The sequence below is a fragment of the Phocoena phocoena genome, chromosome 8, assembly GCF_963924675.1.
Source record: "Phocoena phocoena chromosome 8, mPhoPho1.1, whole genome shotgun sequence".
NCBI classification, from domain to species: domain Eukaryota; kingdom Metazoa; phylum Chordata; class Mammalia; order Artiodactyla; family Phocoenidae; genus Phocoena; species Phocoena phocoena.
In genome coordinates, this window is record NC_089226.1 from 86,156,120 (window position 1) to 86,174,623 (window position 18,504).

At 46.6% G+C, this 18,504-nt stretch overlaps 1 protein-coding gene across 4 annotated transcripts in view; it reads left to right on the plus strand.

The window, feature by feature from the left end:
- EHF (ETS homologous factor) overlaps window positions 1–17,014 on the plus strand; it is a 38,227-nt gene extending 21,213 nt beyond the window's left edge. The window contains exons 3-9 of one of the 4 annotated variants that reach the window (XM_065881316.1): window positions 3,507–3,752; window positions 6,257–6,319; window positions 8,996–9,064; window positions 9,183–9,251; window positions 14,635–14,697; window positions 16,284–16,479; window positions 16,583–17,014. In XM_065881316.1, coding sequence (XP_065737388.1) covers window positions 3,507–3,752; window positions 6,257–6,319; window positions 8,996–9,064; window positions 9,183–9,251; window positions 14,635–14,697; window positions 16,284–16,479; window positions 16,583–16,682 — 806 coding nt within the window. In that variant the 3' untranslated portion in view covers window positions 16,683–17,014. The remainder of the gene's footprint in view (window positions 1–3,506; window positions 3,753–6,256; window positions 6,320–8,995; window positions 9,065–9,182; window positions 9,252–14,634; window positions 14,698–16,283; window positions 16,480–16,582) is intronic. The other 3 variants (XM_065881317.1, XM_065881318.1, XM_065881319.1) reach the window with 3 other exon arrangements.
- Window positions 17,015–18,504: the final 1,490 nt, after the last annotated feature.

Here is an 18,504-nt window from a genome sequence, read left to right on the forward strand (position 1 = left end):
CTCTTCTTCATGCTGGAGGTCCTCACAGGCTCCCCAGGGCCCCAGCCAGAAGCCCATCTGAGATATTCCGTGGTTTTCTCCCAATATTCAAAGGTCCAGGTTGGTAGCCTGGCAGAGAGAGTGATAGAAGAGGCACCCCAAAGGAAGGCCAACTTTAATAGTGTTGGCTGGGATATCAAGATAGGATAGGATGGAAAACTGTGTGTGTGTGTGTGTGTGTGTGTGTGTGTGTGTGTGTGTGTGTGTGTGTCGCATGGAAGCATGGAAGTTAAGGAGAAGAGACTTGTAGCAGCTTAATCTTTCTATTTCGTTTTCCGGTGACCTCCCTTTGTAAAGGGAGGGGAGAGTTGTTAGGAGACCATGTGCCTGCCTTTGGTGCTTTAATCTAGAACCGATTGATTAGAAGAAGGAGGGCCTGGTGGCGGGGCTTATGGAGGGTTTGGTGATCAAGCCCATGGCTTACTGTGGAAGCCGGACTGAACAAAGTTGCTGCTGAATCAGGGCACCGCACCCCATTGTGAAGGTGTTCAGTTTGCGTAGACAGCTGTGCACCGAACCGCAGTGGGTGTAGGGAGCTCTGGGCCTTCTCCCACCCCATACCTGCCGCTAATCTCCTCCCCAGAGACTCCGCTGTGCTTGCTTCCCTTGAGAAAATGGAGATGGGCCATCGGTGAGCAGAGTCTGGGAAGCAGCAGTGGGAGGCTGATGGAAGGGGTGCATTCTTCAAGAAGTGGCCAATCTGTGGGCAGCTCCACCTTCCAGTTTGGAAGCCCAGCCACACGTGGTCGAGAGCGGGGATGGGTGACCTTCTCTTATTGATCACCTGTGCTTCTGAACTCCTGCCTTTTCTGGGCATGACCTTCCCTGTGGCAGGACTCAGATTCCTTGTGGGGACCTTGAAGGATGATTCCAAACAGGGAAACGCACAATCTTTTGGATGCCAGGCCCTAGGACCCTCGATTAAGGCAGCATCCCTCTGGTTTGCTCTGGAGTGTAGTCAGCAGGGAGTGGAATTTAAACATCACTTTTTTACTCTCTAGCTTCCAGAGGCCCCAGAGAAGGCCCAGCTCCTGGTCATGATTGATGGGGGAGGCCAGTTGAATGCCAGAGAGGAGCTGAACTCATACGAGTTTCAGTGCTTTTCCCAAAGCTTCGGGAATCTGATGAGCCGCCTGGCTGATGGGGAGTCTCCCCTGGTCAACTTTAGACAAAATTCTCGGGTTCTGCCAAGTTCTAACAGGCTGCGCTATCAGGAGCCATCCTCTCATCTGGGTCATGTGACATCGAGAGAAGAAAGTACCGCAGGCCTGGTGTGGGGTTATTGAGAGTTGTCTCTTGTGTACAAACCCGGAGCTGCACGCTCATAGAAACACAATCAATTAAAAAATAAAAGAACAAAGACTTGGGGAGCTGCAAAAAATGTAGGCCACCCTTAACTAGCTGTATTGGTGGGACACCAAAAAGTCGGGAGGAAATAGAGACATCCGGTCTAGGCTCTGAGTGTTGGTGTATTAGGGAATATTTCTATGTAATTAAATTTTGGGACTAGATTCGTCCAGTCCCTGCCCCTTCCCCCTCCACTGTTGGCTTCTCCTTTAGGGCCCAAGCAGAGGGTTTAGGCCTGCTTTTGTGTGGCCATGAGGAATGAGGAGTAAGGCACATAATATGAGTGGCAGGTGGGACCGGCCTGGAAACATTCCCCCTTCAGCCTTTCCTCCTGAGGTGTTGAGGGCTAGGCCATAGGCATTGTGGAGATCAAACCTTTTGGAGCTCTGTAGCTCCTTGCCATCCAAACTGTATCCACTGACCAGCATCATATCATCCTGGGGAAGCTTGTTAGGAACGCAGAAACTCAGGCCTCACCCCAGGTCTGTGGAGTCAGAATCCGCATTTGAACCACATTCCCTGGTGATTCGTAATCACGTTAGAGTTTGAGAAGTACTGATCTAGCATGACCTTGAAGAAAAAGTTAGGGACCATTTTCTTTTGCTACGTTTTCCTCTATTGGTCTATCCTTGAGTTTGTGGGAATATCTGTGTGTCATGCTCAGCTGGACTTCCCCTCCTTCAGCTTGGTGGGCTATAATAGGGTTTTCCCCTTGTCCTTGCCCCTCACCTTTCCCACTAGAGAGCTCCTTCCCTTGGCCCGTGCTTTCAAGGGGATCGTAAGGTCTCTCAGTCTGGTTACATGCCGCCAGAGGCTGGTTCTCTCTTCTCCATCCCTCCAGGATTTTGGGCTGATTTCGTCATGTTCTCTTAAGTGAGTATGAGAGTCACATACATAGATGGTTAGTCCATAGTGAGCTCAATAATAATTATTGGCTTGAATGAATTCCTCTTCTTCACCAGTACTTGAATTAACCATCTTGTGAATGCACCTCACAACTCTTCCAGGTTCCGACGTTATTTCTTCTTCAGCCCCAAATTTACTGAAGAAAGGGAGAGACAGTACCTATGATGGCAAAGTCTCTGAGGTAGTTTTTATGGGAGATACAAGGATGGGTAAGATAGGGTCCATGACCTTGAGCATACAATTTACAAAGGAGAACAGGACTGTAGTTAGAGACCCACCAAGACAGGCAGAACATGACAAACGTCATTAGGAGAAATGTAAAGTGCATCTCCTGGAGTTTCAGAGGACAGCAGCCCTCAGCAGTCAGTCAGGGGGGTCTGCGATGGCTTTATAGGGTGGTCAGGGTCAGCAAGCTGGGTATAAATTCAACAGAGAGTGATAGGTAGAATACAAACCGGGCTGAAAGAACAACACAGAAAAAAGGCAAAAGGTCACTTGAGGAATAGTTAGTGAAGAGCCTTAATGCCTGGCTTGGCAGTTTGGGGCCTAATTTCAGTGGATAAAGGGAAATTGCTGAAGGTAGCTGAGTAGGGAAGTGACATCCTAGTGGCTGTAATAACCAGTATGGGGTGGGAGGATGTCAGCACCGTGAGCAGATGAATCATCTGGACCATCTTGGGGAGCAGCAAAGGCATCACAGAGAAAAGAACCTGAGTCTCAAGCTTCAGTTTTGGTTGAAAATGGTCTGAGTTTTGGGTATGTATGTGTATATATGCGTGTGTAAGAGAGAGAAATAAATGGGAGAGAGAGAGGGAGAAGGAGACAACTCTGTGGGTGTGGACAAGAAGCTAATACTCTGTTGAAACTGTAGCAGCGCTTTAGCTTTCACGGTAGTTTGTGGGAGGTGGGGAAAGAGCTCATGATCTCAGAGCATTTCAAGTGTTGTGTCGTCATCCAGAGCTCAGGGGTAAGTATATGGAGAACAAAATGAAGATATACGGAGGCTGGATGATTGGCTCCCACCACAACTGGGGAAAGAATTGCATTTCCTAGAGCCTCCTCTCCAGAGCCCATCTGAAGCTCCAATCCCCAGATGCACACAGAGGGTGGTTGTGATCCCTGTGACGTCTGGCAGCCAGAGGGGCATCCCCATGTCTGGGATCATGCTCGGAAACAAACACAGGTCACTCACAGGGCCGCCTCCTGTTTTGCAGCTTCCAGCGGGTTTTTTGGAGGACAGTGGCATGAAATCCATCCTCAGTACTGGACCAAGTACCAGGTGTGGGAATGGCTCCAGCACCTCCTGGACACCAACCAGCTAGATGCCAGCTGCATCCCTTTCCAGGAGTTTGACATCAACGGCGAGCATCTCTGTAGCATGAGTCTGCAGGAGTTCACCCGGGCGGCAGGGACAGCGGGACAGCTCCTCTACAGCAACTTGCAGCATCTCAAGTGGAATGGTAACTCTTTCTCTGTCTCTGTCTCTCTGCCCTGCTAGGAGCCATCTGGGAAGAGCAGAGACTCCACAGCTGGCAGGGTTCCTGTTTAGGGGCATCCAAGGATGGTCTCACCTCCAAATTACTGTCTCCTGAGACAGAAGTAGAAGGGAGGTGAGAGGACAGGCTTGAAGCCTAGGGTACAAGGTGTGTCTAATCCCATACAAATCCAGCATAATATAATTCTCTCTTTACATGGTTAATTTCCAAGGAGACAAAGGCTAGCTGGGTATTCACAGGATACTTGGTACTCTCAGAAAACCACTTCTTTCTCTTGCAAATGGGGTTCATTGTTTCATTCCCAATCCCTTGCTTGTTAAGATCATCATGGCTACTTTTTTTTTTTTTTTTTTTTGCGGTACGCGGGCCTCTCACTGTTGTGGCCTCTTCCGTTGTGAAGCACAGGCTCCGGACGCGCAGGCTCAGCGGCCATGGCTCACGGGCCCAGCCGCTCCGCGGCATGTGGTATCTTCCCGGACCGGGGCACGAACCCGTGTCCCCTGCATCGGCAGGTGGACTCCCGACCACTGCGCCACCAGGGAAGCCCTTCATCATGGCTATTTTTAAAAAAAATTTCTACACCTAGGTTCTTAAGATGGGACGTAAGTGTGGTAAGAAAATAGGCAAAATTAGATCTAGTTTGTTTTTTGGGAGGGGAGAAAGCTTACGATACTACAACAGATTTTTAAAAGGTCCTGAATCGAAAAATGTCTTAAAACGAATGGTCTGGACACATCTGGGATGTTTCTGCAGTGATTTCTGGGATTGGTGCTGCCCTAGAGCCCCAGGTGTCTTTCCTGAGGCCTCACCTAGCACATAGACAGGCACCGTTTAAAGGCTATCCTTTGGTGCTAGTTTATTCACACATGCACCTGTGCTACACTGGCTTGCAAGAGCTGGTCGGGTAGACATCTATCTTGCAGAATGTCCTTGACACGGGCCTAAGGTTCTTCTGACAGTGGTTATAAACACTAGCTCCTCTGAGAACTATTTTGGAAAGCAATGATGTGTACGAATAGTGAGCTATCCTGTCCACATCAGAGTGGGCACGCCTGTCTAAGCAGAATCTGTGTTTGGGCATGTAGCTGGAGCTTTGGGAAGCATGAGCTCCAGGGCTGTGAACCAGATTCAGATCCAGATAACTGCCATCAACACTGAAGAGAACCCAGCGTCTGGCTTCGGAGCAGGCAGAAGTGGTGGTCATTTGAGATGACCTCATTCAGCTCCTGGGCACTCCCTACTTCCCATCCACCTCACAGAGGTGGTTGCTCCTTTTTCTTTTACTAGAACCAAACCAAACAAAGCTCTAAAAATAACCCCCAGGCATCTTCAGAAAGAGCAGACTTACACTTGAAGAATTAAAAATATTTACCTCCCCACCTCCAATTAAATCCAGCGGGACAGCTCCTCTACAGCAACTTGCAGCATCTCAAGTGGAATGGTAACTCTTTCTCTGTCTCTGTCTCTTTAAAGCTTTGCCCTGATTGAAGCTCAAGGCAGGGAAGCGTGGGAGGTGATGTGGCCGTCCTTGACCTTCCACCTTTGACCTTCCATCTTTGGCCTTCCATGACTTGCATGCTGCTGGTGCCTCTGAATGCCTAATGTCCAGATTTCTCACCTTTGTTTCGTTGTTTGCCTTTTTGTAGACATTCCTCTAACTTCCATTTATTGAGTATTTACTTATACAAGGGCTCTAAGTGAATTGATTCATTTGGTGACCTTATGAGAAAATAAATATTGCACCCATTTGACAGGGGCAGTTTTCATCTGGGAAAACTGAAGGTCAGAGACATTAAAGCATGACCTCTGCTCCTGAGATATTTATAATCTGGATGGGCAGGAAAAACATATGAAACGAATTCACATGTATATATGTGCTTTTATATATGATACATCTGGAGAAAAGTTGCCAGGCATAAATAAGGGAAGAATCACTGCACTTATCCAGACATAGCTCATAGATTAGATCTAATCAAAAGGGGTTTGATTAAATTTAAGATCAAAGAAGAATTAAGGTGATTTTCCTTGTGTTTCCTTTGCACTTCCTATCAAATCTTAGTATGCGAAAGCACCTTAGAGAACATCTAATGACTTTAGCTAGTTTAATCTCCGAAATATACAGTTGAGGAAACCAAGATGAAGAAAGGTGAAGTACCTTGCAGCTATTAGTGGAAAAACTGGTCTTTCAACTTCTAAAGTTTTATTTCCTTCATACTGGATGCCTTCTCTATACAAGGCCAAATAATTCCATCTGAGGTTGGTGCCCTAGCTACTGATTTTCTGGGCCAAGGGCCCCAGGCTTGAGATTATAGATCCAGAGAGGGAAGCCCCCTCCCAGAAGCAAAGAAGGGTGACCATGCTGTGGGACTGTCAGAAACTCTTCCATGAAGCCAGCTTCGTCCTTGGTCAAGAAGCACATTTTGGCTACACGTGGGCCCGCTCTGAGTTTCCCAATCTGTCCTTCACAGGCCAGTGCAGCAGTGACCTGTTCCAGTCCACACACAATGTCATCGTCAAGACCGAACAAGCTGGTGAGTCGTGGCAGATGAAGGGAGCCAACTTGGTAGGCAAAGGCCTGCGGAGGACAACTGAGAGGGAGTGTGAGGGCGAGTGTGAGAGCGGGACGGAGCCAGTACTTTGGCAGGAAGCCCAGGGATGTCTCTTCCCTGGCTGTCTCCAATGGGCCCGGCAGCCATGAGCCTCATCCCTCGTCCTTGGGACCAGTGACTGCCGACCATTTCTGATTTCTAAGATTGATGGTGAGCCTAATTCTGCCCACACTTCTCTGCTTCCCATGGTTGGTCAAGGGAACATCCAGGCTCTGATCCAGGAGCCCAGAAAATGCAGAGTCTAAGTGGGCTTTCTTGTCACCACAAAGAGTCAGGGGATTGGCCTTGGCCAAGTTAGGAGAAGCCAGGGGAGAGAAGAGGAAGGGTCAGTGTCTCCTCTCCCCCTCCTCCCTTGGAGGGAGTGTGTTTCACAAGGAGGAGGAAGATTCGGACTTGGTGTAGTTACTATAGTTTCTGGGGACCTTGGAGTTTCTGTAGGGATGTCCAAAGGCAGCTGTGGAACTGGCTCCTGCCTTAAGTATGCTTTTAGACAAAAGCCACTATTCTGAGCTCTGAGTAGGGTCTGCAGGCCCAGAGTAGCTACATTCATTTTTGTTCTCCTTCATCTGCCTAATCATCCCTCCTTCCTCTGCCCCAAAATCTCTCTCCTGGGGACTTTCTGTCTCCCCTGGGAACTTGCAGGGGGCAGTAACTGCCTCGAGAAGTTGTGCCCTAGAGCCTTGTACCAATCAGAGGTCTTTGTATAGTGACCTTTGGCCTATGACCTCTTAGTCTAGGGAGAGCTCTGCAAGGCCCCCCAGGTCCATAGGAGCTGCCACTGCTCCAAGGTCACTCCCCATGTCCACATCAGTGAGAATGTGGGCCACATGGACCAACCACGGAGTTTGCCTCAGGCCTCCCTGCAGGTTGCGTGCCGGTCACCAAGGACTGTATTAGACCTGCTGTGATTTGTGAGTCACTAGGGGTAGAAATTGGCCCCACGCAGTTATTTACTCTTTTATAAGGGGGCTGGTCTACCATTATTAAAGAAAAAACAGCAGCTGCTAAACATGTGAATTAGGTATTCCTAGCCCTGCCCTTCCCCCGAGAGGCCAGGGTTGAGTTACCCAGATGGTCTATGCTTTATGGACGTGACTGCCCTAGAGGCAGGCATAGGACTTGGCCTAGAGGATGGTGCCCCCTGACCCCAAATCCCCACTGTTGACTGGACAGATAGCCCCAGCGGAGGAGCCAGGCTGGTACTGGAGAGGTCCCAAGTACTTGACAATTCCTCCTTGACCATCCAGACATTCTCATGTTGCCAGTTCAGAAAAGCTGAGCCGAAGGGTGGGGAGGAAGCTCCACCCTGGGAGGAGGGGAAAGGAGGCTCATACAGGGGCCAACACCTCCAAACCTTTTTGGTTCAGTTTGTTTTCAGAGACAACAACAGGTATACAAGGTGACCCAACGAGGACAGAGGGTGTAACCCCTAAGTGATCAGACTTGGGGTGCCCAAACACGTAGCTATTAGTTCAAATACCAGCTAAATCCCTATGTCGTAAACAGGAGGACTTAGCCAGTGAGTCAGGTTTTTATACCATTTATGCTACAAAAACAAAATGAAACTCGGCCAGTGGCTTACCACCCCGGCCCTGAAATTCAGATGCTGGGCAGGAGGGAGCCGAGGGCAGCCTCTGTCTGTGACGAGGGGAGAGCAGGAAGCTCCTGGTGGGGATGAGGTGACAGCTCCTGCCAGATCTCACAGCTCTTGGCCAGCCAGGAAAGAAGATTCTGTTGGAGATCAGCCCAGAGGTGAGGGGTGTGTAGGAGTTGGGCTTCGTTTAGGGTAGGTGGAGGGGAGTTTCCTTGGAGTCTGAAATCTGAAGAGTCAGGAGACATGCTTGCCCAGCACACTGAAGAGAGAGAGAGAGAGAACTTTTCCTAGATGAAGCAATGAGGCCCTACTGTTAAAACCTGTTTATTTGATTTGGTAACACTCTCATCTCCTTCTCCTTGGTTCTGTTTTGAAAATTTTATGTCACCCCTTAAGCATATTGGAGAAATCCTGGAGGGAGGGGGCTGTCACCCAACTTGAGGAGAGTTTCTCTCTGGATTTTAGCAATAAAGACTCTGTGATAAGACTGAGCAGACTTTTTCTTAAAGAAACATCATTAATTCTCCCAGGAAGACGTTACTAGGAAAAGATGCTCATTAATCATGAAATTATTTTGTCCCTACCATTTTTTTTACTAGTCTAAAAATATTCTGGTGACAATATAGTAGAATGTAAGACAATGCCAGGCTCCTGGACACCCCCCCCCCCCCCCCGCCCCACCAAGTGCAGACTGGGAATATCCTCAGGAAAGCATTGGTCTAGGACAGGATCCCACTGTTGCAACTTCTCTCACTTCCCTCAAAATGCAACAGGTGTAGAACACCTGGATGGGGCCGTAACAAAGTCCACCTCCCCTAGGGCCCTGGAAGAAAACTGGGGTAACATTATGATAAGGTAACATGTGGCTGAAGCAGAATCTTATCTCTTCTCTCTGAGAACCAGCCCCTTGTCCCACACCTCTTTGATGAACAGTGAGTAAGAAAAGGCAAACTCCTCACCTGGGGAAGGTGATTGCTGACATTCCCATTTTCTGTCCTTTGTAGACCCTTCCATCATGAACACCTGGAAAGAAGAAAACTATTTATATGACACCAACTATGGTAGCACAGTAGGTAACTAACTCCCCAACGCTTAAGACCCTTTTACATTCTTATTCTGGTTTTCTAACAGCCCCAAATTTATGTTGTAAGGAGGGGACTCTTAATGTCCTTTATGTTTTCATTGCCACAGAGTTGTTGGACAGCAAAACTTTCTGCCGGGCCCAGATCTCCATGACAACCAGCGGTCACCTTCCCATTGGTAAGTTGTCCTGACATCCGAGGCTGAGTGCGCCTCCTGCCAGTGCTTACTATGAGTTAATGAGAATTACCAATGCCCTGCATTTCCAACTTCGCTGGAGTCTTTCCCATTAAAAGGCTAGGAAAAGTTTATAAAGAATCTGCTTTCGGGCCCATATTTGTACATTGAAAATGACCAGCAAGGATGCCTCTAGGAAATGTGTTTTGCTCCTGTGAAACCAAGTCACTCTCTGTGACAACAGAAACTCTCTTTTCAGGAAAAACTTGCTTTTGTGAAATTATCCAATGACATTATTCATACGTGGGTATATTTATGGGGGAGAAGGCTCTATTTAATTTTCAACAAGCTGTCTTTGGCTTTAGAGAATGAATGTCTAACAGTGGAATTCAGAGGTCAGTGAACCTGGGATGATGGTCTCTGGGTGGAGGGGCAGTAGCTGAAAACTTCTGGAACCCTGGGAATCACAGGTCAGTTTTAAAGTCTGACCTTGTTGGCTCATCAGGACTCTCTAATTAGTCAGACCACCTGCACATTATGAATTATGTTCATATGAGTTGTGTTTGGTTAGGATTGGATGCATCTGGGGTCTACCCATGACTCTCAATCAAGGTTACACTGAGCGGGAGGGTTGGTCTGCTGGGAGTCTGGGAGAGGAGCTTTCAGATTGTATTTCAGATTATTTCTCCTTGTCCACTTACAAATAGGCCCACTGGTAGGAATGAGTGCACGGGGGAGGTGAAGAGAGGGTTTCGTGTAGTCCCTTGATCTCGGTGCGAATTTGTGAATCTGTTTGGCTCTGTGAAATGGAGCTTAGACCCGTCACAAGTGAATCTGTCTTTTCCTGGAATTGAATTTGGGGCAACTTCAGAACTGGGATTTAAAAGAGTGTCTGTGAAAGGAAGAATCAAACAACAACCCTTCCTCCTTCCTTTTTTTTTCATTTTGTTGAGTGTGCTTTTGAGAACTGAAAAAATGAAAGCTTTTGGTTTGAGGTTTTGTTCGGGTCAAGCCCTTTGAATGAGACAGGGCTGGGAGCCAGGGTAAATGCTTCTGGAATTGAGGTTAAGAATGGAGGCCAATTCATTTCTCGACCTCCCCCTCCACACAGAGGCCCATCGCCTGATGTGTCACTCTAAGTATTTGCTGAAATTAGGGAACTAGATCAAACACTGGAAAGGTTCTGCAGTGGATTTGCCATGCTGGGGGAACTGAGCCAGTCAGGGTAAAATTTCTGTGGCAATCGTTGCCACCCAGTCAAGACCAAGGTTTTCAGAGCTGAAGAAACCACCGCGGTCGCCCTCTGACTTCCTGACACACCTCCTGAGGTGTCACCTCCCATGTCCTGGGTCTTTGGCTTAGGGCAGAAGATTCCAAGGAAGAATAAAGTTGAACCAACCACTTCCTGAGCCTCAGGGATGGTTAGGTCTCTAGGCACCTGGGAGAGGAAAAGCCGTAATCAACAACTCTGCTGCCCTCCCAGCCAGGCCACACTGCTCTCTCCCGCATCCTGACTTAACCTGCTGGAATCTCCCAATCAACAGGGACCAATGTCGGCTTTCATATTTGTAGTAACAGGGAACTAACTCACTGTCTCCTGAGTTCAACTGTTCTACTTTTAAATAGTCCTTCTTCAAATGGGCTTTACAAATCTGCTCTCCTGCACCTCCCTTCATTCTTGATCACCTTACTCCAGATTCCTATCCCGAAATTGTAACACAGGCTGGAAAATGAGATAAGCCATCCAGGACCCCGATCAGAATGATCACTTAAAGAATCATTTCAGTGTCTGGGTTGGTGAATTCTTTGAGGTAACAGCCTTCCAGGTAGGATAGTTAATTACAGCCTTGTAAGGATCAACTCCTTTCAGAATAGTTTAGTCTCCACTGGACGGGACCAGAACCGTCCCCCCCCCCCCCCCCCCCGCCAAAGACCCTTGTCATTTGTCTGAGTCTTTGGATTTCCAGCTCCCATGAAATGGAGTGCAGTTAAGTATCTTTATGTGTTTTAGTGCAAGTCACAAGCCGCGCTGAGGCGAGGCCACAGGTCAACTGACGCCCTCGCTGATAAACACAGGTGGGGAAGCGGGCTCTGTTTTGATGTCTCTGTCATCTGCTCGTTTCATAAAATGGCCGCCGCCAGTGTTCCGGATCTGCTCGATAGTCCTCGAGCCAGTGACGCTAATTCGGGATTGATGTGTTTATTTACCGACTCGCTGAGCCTAGAGCGAGGGTGGCATGGTCTATTATAACACTGAAATTTGTATATCACGTAAAGAAATGGCTCACAGCTGAATAATATGCAAATGCTTCTAATCTTTGCTGCTTGTGAAGCAGCTTAGATGAAGTCATGCTCTGGAACTCATCATAAACTCGTGCCTTGGTGCTGCCCCGTCTGGACTGGACCTTGGCCTGAGGTGCCTGGGAGTGGAGCAGGAGAAGGCCAGTCTGGACAGTTCCCCCAGAGCAAGCCATTATTTTATAAGGATGAATCACTTAACCACGCGGCTAACTTCAAAGGTTTTGATTTTTATTTGGGGGCCAGGGGAAGATACAGGGGGCAAGGCCATCATATTAAGGTGAAGTTTCAGATCAAAAGATTTCAGTGCTGGGGCAGGTGGGTGATTCCACAGCTTGTCCCGCATGGCCTGGGGACTGGAAGAAGAGGCTGGAAGAAATTCAAGTTTCTTTTGCCCTTAGCTGCATATTCTTGCCTACGATGATGCACACATTTTTATTGGGGGGATTTTTTTCGCGGGAGGTCTTTCTTAAGCTGGATGGAAATCTAGCTTGGGTAAATGGCTGACACCTCAAAGAGAACATTTCCTCGTGGTGTAGCTGCTCTGGGGGTTCTTAATCTGGAGTCCATGGACTCCTAAGTGACCCACACGCTCCTGAAATTGTTGCAGAATTTCACGAGTGTACACATATGTGCCTTTTTCTGGGGAGAGGGGCCAAGGTTTCCATTTTATTCATAAAGGTACCTTAACTCCCCGAAGTAACTGATTCTTGCATTACATGAGTTTGCAACCCGTGAACAATGATGGAGGCCAAAAAGCTGAGAGACGCCTACACTTGGGTTTTTCTGAGTTCAATGCTGGCTCTGAAATAATGGCCCTGCATCCCTCCTGGATGCCATTTGAAAATGAGCTTTGCTTGTGGCCTGCTGGGTAAATGCCACTCTTTGTCCGCAGAACAACGTGGCCCTGTCAGAATGATGTATCACTTGGAAACCGCTGTGGGTGCCAACCTGTTGCAATATTGTCACATCCTGATGGGATGTCGCAACCTCACCCTGAAACCTACAGGGAGGGAGAGTGGAGTCTCCTTGCGTTTCCTGCGAACTTGTTCTTTCAGGTTTCGGAGAAATCCAAGTCGGGTGCAAACCCTCCTGCTGACAGTGTTGAGGGGGAGGGGCGGCGGGGTGGGGGAGGATGGTGGCACATTTAACCAGAAAAAGAGGTTTCTCTTGTAACCAGATCTTATTAAAACTGTCTCATCTATCCCACCACGACTTTCAAACTGCTGGGAGCTCTGAGTTGTGACAATCTGGGGGATCAGATAGGTGAATGCATCCATGCACGCGGGGAAATGGAGAATCATCAAATTGGAAAGACTTTTCCCCACTAACTAGTGGGTTGCAGAACTGAACCTGGTTCTTGGCAGGGAAGACGTTTATGAAATCTCTTATGTGGCACCATCTTTGGAAATGGCATAGAATGGTGGTTATGAGTGAAACCTCTGGATCCCGCTATCGCCTTCTTCATAGGGTGATTGTGTGAATCAAAACAGGTGATTCATGGAAAGTGCTGACCACAGTGCCTGGTACATAGTAAGTGGTCAAGAAACAGGAGCTAGTCTTCTTAACCATTTTCCTTAGGAGCTAATGGTATTCAAACTTTATTGAATAATGGATCACTACTGACAATCTTGAAAGCTGTGGACCCTCTTCCTTTGCCTGCGGTTTCAGTCAGTCTGAAATGCCCTTGAAGTCCACACATGGGTCAGCAAACCTTAAGTTAGGGAGCCCTGATGTAATGTACACAGAAGGGATGCAATATACTGGTCCAATTTCTTATCAGGATTGGCTACCATTTAGGGGCTGCCCCGGATTCAAGTTGGCAGATTTTTGATTGTGAGAATTTTTTTTGGTAAGATCTGCTTTAGTCGTCCTGACATTTGAAGTGCCCACTGACACAACCACACCCCCCCCCCACACACACACTGCTAGATCATTTAGTTTTCTCTTTAACAAGTTTTATTTCACAGATTTGCCTCTGTCATCTCCTCTTTGTTGATAATCTCAAGGGTTACCATAATGAGTCATTTGTTAAACTAATCTGTGTTTCCATAGTCCACTGTGGCCCTCTGTACTGAGCTCAGGCCAGTCAATGGCCCCTTTGTCAGGCTGATTAAAAGGTAACTTTGCATGCCAAAAAAGGCACTCCTCTGGCTTACAAGTCATCTTTCTTTGTTATAAATGTTTACATTTTTGTATTATAATATATATATAAAAGCCTAAAACTTTTCAATGACCTAAATCCTTCAGTGGGGCCTTCCCTGGTGGTGCAGTGGTTAAGAATCCACCTGCCAATGCAGGGGACACGGGTTCGATCCCTGGTCCGGGAAGATTCCACGTGCCGTGGAGCAACTAAGCCCGGCACCACAACTACTGAGCCTGCACTCTGGAGGCCGTGAGCCACAACTACTAAGCCCGCGTGCCACAGCTGCTGAAGCCCACACATCTGGAGTCCGTGCTCTGCAACAAGAAGCCACTGTAATGAGAAGCCCATGCACCGCAACGAAGAGTAGCCCCTGCTCGCCTCAACTAGAAAAAGCCTGCGGGCAGCAAAGAAGACCAACGCAGCCAGAAATAAATAAATAAATAATAAATCCTTCAATGGTTTCCCACCTCTCACAGAATAAGAGCTAAAATCCTCAAAAAGTCCTACAAGACCTTAGTGATCTGAACCTCACCTGCTCCCCTCTGCCCCTTGTTCACAGCCACACTGACTTCCTTCTATTCTATGCACACTGACCTCAGGGCCTTTGCTATTCTCAGGCATGGAAAGCTCTTCCACAAGCTCTCTGTATGACTGTCCCCTCACACCTTTCTGGTCCCCTTATCAGAGACGTCTTCCGTGACCACCTTATATTTAATGGCAAAACTATTCCCATCTCCACACTTCTACCCCTATTTCTTACCCTGAAATTTTTTCTCCAGAGCACTTATTACCTCTGTTTTGTTTTGGACACGACCACCTACCTGAACAGTGCTAGGCATGTAGTAGGTGCTCAATAAATACTGGTGAAATGAGTGGATGAATGAATGAAGATGATAATTGTAGGAAATAGGGAAATGAAGCCGTTCTCATTTTTCTCTTTAGCAGAGTCGCCTGATATGAAAAAGCAGCAAGGCCAACCAACAAAGTCCCACACCAAAAAGCACAGTAAGTTGGCTGGCTTTCAGATGCCTCCTGGCCCTTCCCCTTGAGTGGAGAATAACTGGAGACCACCAGTTTTTAGACAAATATTGCCTCTGCCTTCTGCCTGCATTTCTCCACCTCAGACTGGGTAGGGTGTGAAAAGAGAGGCATCACTGGCTGGCTAAGTAACCCCTTCTGCAGTCATTTCTCAAAGTGGAGCCCCAGTGGATATTTCCTCCTCATTCTGTTCTCTTTGTGCTAAAACTGAGATATCAGTGAACAAGCACTTCTTGCAGGCATGGGGTGAGCAATTTCCCTTTCTCCAGAAAAAAGGGTGGGAAAAGGAGAGAGATGGGAAAAAACAGCTGAGGGTGTATTCTTTTTTCCTTTGGCTGAATGTTGGCTTCTTACTTTTGTGGAGTTATTGTTCCAAGAAATACTGTTTATTCTTAAGATTCAACAGTGCTTTTGGGGAGTTGTATTTCCCCCGATAATAAAACCTTATGAAAGTGTATGAAATATCAGAGACGTGGAGGTGGTGGCGGGGAGGACACAGAAAGAAATCAAGGTGGTGTAATCTGGAAATTGTAAGGAGTTGGACTCCTATCTGCTATCTGCTACTCCAGGTCATCCCACAGAACTGAATGAACACAGCCCTTCAAATTGGGTGTGGGAGGGAGTTGTGTGTCACAAATCCAGTGAGGGTAGAATTGAATTTGGTTGCTAATTTCATTACAGTTGCTGTTTCATTTTCAAATTGGCCCCCTCCACCCCTGTGAGACCCCGCACCGATATATTCTAGGAGTTAGAATTCTAAGACCCTACCCATGCGCATTTGGCTGACACACAGTTGCTGGGTGGCAGCCGTCTAATTGATTGAGGTTCTAAACAAAAGAGGTTCTGAATAAAAGTGGTTGAGCGTTGCTCTCCTGGGAAGTAACAAATTGAAAGGAATGCCCAGCAATCTGTTAACCATATTTAGAAGATACACCTCCTAGCCTAGGAGAACTAAAACCTATTTTTTAAACTTATTTCTTTTTATTGAAGTACAGTTGATTTACAATGTTGTGTTCATTTCTGCTGTATGGCAAAGTGATTCAGTTATACATATATATATACGTTCTTTTTTTAAAATATTTTTTATTTTTTAAAATATTTATTATTATTGTTTATCACAGGATATCGAATATAGTTCCCTGTGCTATACAGTAGAACCCTGTTGTTTATCCATTCCATATAATAGCTTACATCTGCTAACCCTGACCTCCCACTCCACCCCCTCTCCCAACCCGTGCCCCCTTGGCAAACACAAATCTTTTCTCTATGTAAGACCTATTCTTTTGTCTTGGCTTTGCCACTCGTTAGCTGTGTGACCTTGCTCAGGTCAGTTGAATTCTCCATGCTTCAGCTTTCTGATTTGTAAAATTAAAAAACTGTGCTAGCTCATTCTTAAATACCCAGTGGGGGTTCTGTGATTTGGCGTCACAGGTGGGTAGCATGGAATCGAGTATCTCTGACTTGTTGTAAGATATTTCAACTCTAGGCTTCCTCTAGCCCTTCTTTGCAGTGACTTCAGCCATGAATAAACTCCTTTTTCTCCTTCACCTCAGATCCGCGAGGGACTCACTTATGGGAATTCATCCGCGACATCCTCCTGAACCCAGACAAGAATCCAGGGTTAATCAAGTGGGAAGACCGGTCTGAGGGCATCTTCAGGTTCTTGAAATCAGAGGCTGTGGCCCAGCTATGGGGGAAAAAGAAAAACAACAGCAGCATGACCTACGAAAAACTCAGCCGAGCCATGAGGTGAGGGGTTTCACGTCTCCAAACGTGATAAGGCCGTGTGGCCAGTCATTCCCCCGGCTGTCTTAATCAGACCAGCCACCTTATGCAATGCCTTTTGTTACAGATATTACTACAAAAGAGAAATTCTGGAACGTGTGGATGGACGAAGACTGGTATATAAATTTGGGAAGAATGCACGCGGATGGAGGGAAAATGAAAACTGAAGCTGCTGATACATTGAACACAAACCTAAACACATCCCAAATGATAACCAACCAAGAAGTCCCTGGACATAAATATTTCAAAGACTACTTTTCTCTGATATTTATGTACCATGACGGGGAAAAAAATACATCTACTTCTAACAGGAAGAAGGAACATGACAGTTGATAGAATTATTTTGTTACTTTGAAGTATGTCCTATATGGGGAACAAACGTACACAGTTTTCTGTGAAATATGACACTGTATGTGGCTGTGATTTGTTTTTGCCTCTATTGTGAAGTTCTTTTCCACTGCAAGAACAGAGTCTGTAGCCATGTGCTTCTTGCTAAGGAGAAAGAAAAAAAAAAAAAATCAGATGGCATTAAAAGTTTTTATGTGCAAAATGATTTAGGAAAAGATGAGGTGTCCTCAGCACATAGCATCCTCGTGGCCTCTTCAGGAGAGGTGGGCGTGGCCTCTAGGATGAACTCCAGGGTCTCCGATTGGTGGGATGAACCAGAAGGATGCTGAGAAGTCTACCCTGACCTTCGGGAGTCAGTGAGTGGAGAATGAGGACTTCCACCATCCAGAGTGGACTGTAATCATTGCATAATCACGTGCCTTTTATGCTTAAATCAGAAAAGAATAATGGTGGAGGGGGCTTTATTCTCATTCAGGAATGATTTACCTGGTGCCAAGTCTATCTTCCCTCCTCCCCCTTGGATGATTGGTGAAAAACTTCAATTGCCACCTCTGCTCACTTTCAGTTAATTAAAGAGAAGGTCCGGCTTTGGTTAATTTTATCCCAGTTGCTTAAAAATAAGTGGGAAAAGGGAGGTAGTTATGAGTTTGCTCTTGTACTCCCATTGTCCTGTGGTTTCCCAATTGGCACAATTGATATTTTTGTCTGAATTATTCTTTGTTGTGTATTATTTGGCTGTCCTGTGTGTTTTGGGATGTTTAGCAGTATCTATGATCTCTACCCACTAGGTGCCAATAGCACTCTGGTCCTCGAAGTTATGACAACCCAAAATGTCTCTAGACATTACAAAATGTCCCCGGGGCCTGGGGGGAGGGAGAACCACTGATTTAGCTAGTCAAGATGAAGATGGTGATTTATTCTCAGAACAACAACAACAAAAAATCCCTAGAGTGAAGCAAAAGCAAGACTTTAAAGTCAACCTACTTTTCATTTTTAAAATGTTTGGACAATGGGTTGAAAGAGCTAGAGGGGTTTCTTTTCAGAACCTGAGATGAGAGCTAGACTCAGATAAATTAAACAAGGGCTAACAATAGAGCACATTACACTAGAATTACAAAACAGAGTAAATATTATATTACAGAAGGAAACACTGAGAGGAGAGAAAAAGAGTGTGTGTGTGAGAGAGAGGAAGTTAGTTCCAGGGGAGAATCTTTGCAGATGTTAGTTCTTATAATCTTTCCTCTTTTGGATAATCTCTTTCCTGTCTCATCTTAACTCATTCCAAAGTGAATGATGTCTTGCCTAGATTTGCATCTAGAAGAATGTTAAAAAAAAAAAAAAAGACAAAGAAAAGAAAGGAAGGATGGAAGAGAAAAACAGAAAACTCAGTTCAGGATCTACGGTCAGGAAGGAGTTAGAGACTTCTCCAATGATGGCATTGTTCTGGGTCCCTGGAGACTTATCGCCAGACCCTGACATCTGGGAGGAACGTGAGCCTGTAGACACTTTGAAAATGAGTTTGAACATCCAGATCCCTTTTGCAACTTTTCTTTTCTGCTCTCCATGTCCTTGGCTTTCTCCTCCCTCCTGCCTCTCTATCTTGAGCATAATATGGGAATGAAGACATGTACCAATAAGAGG